At 43.9% G+C, this 5,743-nt stretch overlaps 1 protein-coding gene across 1 annotated transcript; it reads right to left on the reverse strand.

Moving 5' to 3' along the window:
- Window positions 1–607: 607 nt before the first annotated feature.
- On the reverse strand, window positions 608–1,676 carry LOC120969725 (uncharacterized). The gene is made up of 2 exons (XM_040396969.3): window positions 1,292–1,676; window positions 608–1,162 (listed from the first exon to the last, which is right to left on the reverse strand). Exons 1-2 carry the CDS (start codon window positions 1,380–1,382, stop codon window positions 918–920), a joined length of 336 nt encoding a protein of 111 aa, XP_040252903.2. The 5' UTR covers window positions 1,383–1,676; the 3' UTR covers window positions 608–917.
- Window positions 1,677–5,743: the final 4,067 nt, after the last annotated feature.

Consider the following 5,743-nt stretch of genomic DNA (forward strand, 5'->3'; position numbering starts at 1 on the left):
GTCTGCGAAGAGATGTTATATGGTTCACTAGTGGAGGATGAGAGCACGTACTATTAAATGACTTGTGAGATATATTCTGACCAAGACTCCCATTTTAACTCGACCATGTACAAGTCTTCAACGGTTCTGCATGAGATAGAAGCTGGTGTCTTATTTTTGTATTGGACAATGTTAAAATATAATTTACTGCTAGTACTAGAATTCGCTTCTAAAATATATGTCTGCATAATATTCTTGGACGTATCAGAGACATGTGATGTCCACATGATCAGATGTTTTACGTTTTTCCAAAATTTCATCTACAATAACATTCGACGAGCCCTCAACAAAAGAAAAGAAAAAATCACTGGTCAATCTTTTGTGCACTTTTTTGTAAATGATTTTTTTTGTGAGAGCTCCTCGAATGTTATTTGTAGATGAAATTTTGTAAGAACGCAAAACATTTGTGGATGTCTCAAAATTTCAGAATTATTGGATCACGTTTGATATTTTTTTTTTGTTTTTTCCTTCACCTGGGTGTAGTACACCCGAGAGTAGAAAATCCACTCTCATGTGGTATCTAGTACCCATGGGGAGCCTTTAGAACATTTTCATAAAAGATGCGATATTTCGAAAATTCACAATTTTATGAAAGATACGGTCAGGTACACAAGCGCAAAACATGAAAGAAAAAATTGAATTTTTCATAGTTTCTAGACCATTCGTTCAAGCAAAACACGACCACAATATTTTAAGCACCAGACAACACATATTCTCATATCAACCGCAAAAAAAAAAAACACACACACACATCTTCTCATATGATTCTCTCTCGCTAGAGACACTGTCACCACCAAAATGTTTTTTTTTTTGCGGTTACCAAAACGGGTAGTAGTTCAGAAGAAACAAAAATACTAGTACAAGTAGATCTAGTATCATCATGGAGCAGCTTCGTTTGTGGCACCAGCAGGCGCAACAACCGAGGCCCGAAGAGGCGCGCTCGTCCGCAGCCGCTCCTTCCTGCCGCCGGCAGGCGGCGCGCAGCAGCACTTGTTGTCGGCAGGCACATTCCTGTGGCCTTGGCAGGTGGCCTTGCCGGAAGGCCCGATCAGCACCGCGCACAGGTGGGCGCACGCCAATCCTCCCTCGTTGCTGAAGCAGTTTGGGTACGGGCTGCATGTCTCTGCACGTACGAAAAATTGCTTCAACATTAGCTTTCAGGTTGGCGCAAAAAGAAACGAAATTCTCTGCCTACGATGTGTAGTGCAATTGCGATATTAAATAATGATGGAAAAGGAGGACTTTGACTAACGTTGTGCGTCAGAGGAGATGAGGAGGGTGGCCGTCACGGCGAGGGCGGCCAAGCAGATGATCCTCGTGTTGCTCGTCTTCATAGCTGCCATGACCGCCGGTGTCTTCTTCTTCTTCTTCTTCTTTTTCTTCTTCTTCTTCTTCTTCTTCTTCTTCGCTTGTTCTACGGGGCGGCAATGCAATGTGTTGCTGCGATTCGGTTCTCCTGGTGTTGTTTATATAGAGGGAGATACGTGCCCTTGCATACCTACGTATAGCATAAATGCAAACCATGTATTTGGAAAGAAATGACCATCTTCTAAAAGAAGGAAAATAATGGGTGATCAAAGATGGAAAACATTTATTAGGAACTAAAAAATAAATATGATGTCAAAAACAAACTAAAAAATATTTTTTTAGGAAGAGGCCCTCCCGTGTGGGCTTCAGCCTTTGGGTCATCACGGCCCTATTTCTGACCGGCCACGAGACAGAATGAGGAGCCAAGTGCTAGTCACCTGTTACTAAAAAAAAATATGTTACTAAAAAAAGTGCTAGTCACCTAAAAAAAGGCATGCGTGCATTCGTAGGGATGACTGTGTGTGTATTTGTTAGGGGGATTGCGTCTTCTAAAAAAAACTTCTAGCCACCTACAAAAAGTCGCCGACCACCTTATCCCACTCACTCCCGCACAACCACAATGGCCGAGGCGGATGCCAGTGAGACAATGACCACCGCCAAATTCTCATCTCTCGCCTTCCTCTGCAACCATGACTTCTTCCATCCAGTTCTTCCCTGCCGTCTCCTAGGCTCCCATTGTAGCCTGCCTCCTCAGGCCCTCCTCAAAGCCTCTCCTCAACAACCCCATCTCATCCACCGCCACCATCCAGTGTAGGAATGTCCTCCTCTGACCCCTAAGGAGGCGAGTTCACACCACCCTGAAAACACCGTCAGAAGCCCATCTTGTGGGCTCCGACGGCAGAGGCCTACCTCCTCAGGCCCACCCCAAAGCCTCTTCTCCACAATCCCAGCTCGCCCACTGTCGTACTTCATTTAGGATTGTCATGTACCTCCCCCTGAGGAGGAGAGTTCACACCGCCCTGAAAACACTGTCAGAAGAGCCTCCCGTGGGCTCTGGCAACAAAGCGGTGGAGGAGGGGAGGGCAGTGGTGGAGCCGCAGAGAAGGAGGAGACGAAGATGAAAAGGGGGGAAGCAGGGATTGTTGCCTGAGTGGTTCACTGTGATGACGGAGGACGGAAATATGTTCATGCCCGCCATCGCCATCTCCCTCCCCTTCTGCGCTTTTGTCATCGAGCCGCAGTTCATCAATTCGTTTTCCATCTTCCCCACCTACAACAACATAACTATTCATCAAAACAATAGTCTAAATCAGTAAATTAAGTAGGTTGCGTACCAAAAAGAAAGACTACTAAGCTCAACTATGGCCTCTTTTCTCAAGTTTTAAATTCTTGGCAGATTTTAATCTTTCCTACCAATCTCTGAAGCACCCTACACATGCATATCTAGAGTAATATGAAGTGGAATGTAGAACATGTATGTGCAAAAAGGTAAAGGAGTGGAGTTTAGTGAATCACAAACACAATAGGCTCGGTGAAGAATTTTTCCCATGGTTTGGATAGTTAGCGCTATCTACATCCATCGAGCTTCAATCCACGAAAGATCTAGAATCACAAAGGATTCTCGTTGCGAGATTCCACAAAGGATGGTGCACGGAGGACACTCACCCACAAAGGGTCCACTTAGCAGTAACCTATCTATTCCACCATGACTTACACCCACGAATGACTAGCCTCACTAGGGGTAGATCTTCACGAAGTAGCCGATCTCCTTAACTGTACAAAGTTCTTGTCTTCTTCACAAACTTGGTGGCTTCCAAGCACACCTAGCCAGTCTAGGAGGCGCACACCCTTCAAAAAATTTAACTCCTCCCCACATACACCCTGCTTTCCATAAGTGGGTTTTTGTTCGAAAGAGAGATAAAAAATAAGGTAGCACTGTACAAAACCAAGGCTCATCATTCAAGGTTTCACTCATCGACAGTGTAGATTTTGAGGACACTTATTCCCCGGTCATGGATGGAATTACATTTAGATACTTGATCTCAATGGCAATAAATATGGGCTTGTCAATTAAATTAATGGATGTTGTCATCACTTACCTATATGGTAACTTGGATTTAAACATTACATGAAGGTACCCAAAATATCTATGTTCTGAACCATGACAGAGCAAACAATGGTCTATACAGCGTTCAACTTAAAAAGTCACTGTACGGACTTGAACATTGTGGTAGGATGTGGTATAATTGCTTAAGCGATTTCTTTCAGAAGGGCTACACAAGCAATGAATATTGCCCATGTGTTTTTTACAGCAATCCCAGTATGGATTCAAAAAAATCTCGGTGTAAGTAGAGGATTTAAACACAATCAATACACTTGAGTATATTGAGGAACCGAGTTCCTACCTGATGTAGGAAATCGATATGAAGGATTTGGGTAAACCTAGTTCGTCTTAGGTCTACAACTTGAATATTCCCCTGATGGGATTTTGGTGCACTAGTCAACCTACACCTCGAATGTCTTGGAAAGATTTGGATTTGACAAGGCATATCCTTCTAAGACCCCAATGATTGGGAGATCTTTGCAGCAAGACAAGGACCCGTTCATGCCTAAGGAAAAGGAGGTGAAACTTTGGGACCAGAATTTCCCTACCTGACTACAGTTGGAGTACTCATGTACCTCACAAATTTTATACAATAGGACATTGTGTTCGCAGTCAATTTGCTTGCTAGGTATAGTTCTAAGCCTACCAGGTGACACTGGAAAGGTTTCAAGGGTATATTCTATTACCTACAAGGGACCAAAGATCTTGGCCTATTTTATAGAAGGAATCAAGACCTATCACTCATGGCTATGTCGATGTTGGGTACCTGTTGGACCTGCATACTTTTAAGTCCCATACTATATGTGTTTTCCTTTGTGGTGGAACTATGTTTTCCTGAAAATCTTCCAAGCAAAGTCTTGTATCAACTTCCACGAACAACTAAAAAGTAATAGCACTATATGAAGCATCACGAGAGTGTGTATGGCTTCGACGGATGATCGAACACATTCAACAGACGTGTGGACTGAACACCATACGAACACTACCATTATCTATGAAGACAATGATGCTTTTGCTGCACAAGCTCAGATAGGTTGTGTGTATAGGAACCTCATAAACCATATTAATCTTGAGTTCTTCTATGCATATAAGCTGCAGAAGATGAACTAGGTGAGAATCTTGCACACTAAGTAATCTGACAATCTTGTTGATTTGTTCACTAAATCATTACCAGCATCATCCTTCGAGAGATGTGCGTGTTGACTCGATATGACGAGACTTAGAGCGATGCAAGGATCGGCGAGGGAAACTTTGCTAACTCATTGTTAAAATCTTTGTCCCGGCGAACGAGTACTCAACTTGATGGTTCAGTGGATTGTATTCTTTTTTCCTCAAGTTAGTTTTGATATTTCTCGCACGAGGTTTTGATGAGGCAATTTTTGCACTACAGCAACGTATAATAAGCGCTCTTTTTCATATATATTTTCCACTAGGTTTTTCGTAATTTTGAGGCATGAATATACGGATAATTACCAAATAGGGGAGAGGGTGTTGGGAAACTTGGAGCCCATTAAGGATCAAGTTCCTCCACTTAATGTAAAAGTGGGCACTTATCCCCCACCTAGTTATATAAAGAGTAGAGCATCATGTTGTATGTACAACTGATGATCATCATTAATAAAGAAAGACTCCCCTCTACTGCGTGTCGATTTTACTTTTTGTACCTTGGCGTTTGATCGACAACTTTGTCTATGATGCTCCCGCTCTGCAACACTTGGCAAACTCGCCGACAGAGGTTGTGCATCACCTACTCCATCCATATCTAGTACATCCTACATCTCCCCTCCCCCTCTCCCGCTCATCCAACAACTAGATCCACACTAACACATCTTCCGCACACCCCTTGCCTCTTCCAAGGACACGGACGCCACATCCAGGGTGCAATCTTCCAACCCTGTCCCCTTCCCGAGCGACCACCACACCATCCTTTTTTTCGACAAATTGTGGATATTGACTTAAAATGGAGCATCAAGAGAATACAAGCACAATGAGCATACACCACCATACCATCCTAAAGCTCCATCTGACCATGAGACCGTGGCCCATAAGGAGCCACAGCAGCATAGCTCAACTGCAACAATATATAGCACAAGCCCAAGCTCCCCCGGTGAAGAAGCATATTCCCAAGGGGAACTCCTATGCGCCACATTCGGCGGCAAATACATGGCCATCGCACAGGGATACGTCCGACTGGGCCGGGCCATTGCGTTGCGCAGCGACTGGGATGGTGAAAAATCGTGCCTCTTCCAGGGACACGGACGCCACATCCAGGGTGCAATCTTCCAACCCTGT

Source organism: Aegilops tauschii, chromosome 7 (genome assembly GCF_002575655.3).
Source record: "Aegilops tauschii subsp. strangulata cultivar AL8/78 chromosome 7, Aet v6.0, whole genome shotgun sequence".
NCBI classification, from domain to species: Eukaryota; Viridiplantae; Streptophyta; class Magnoliopsida; order Poales; family Poaceae; genus Aegilops; species Aegilops tauschii.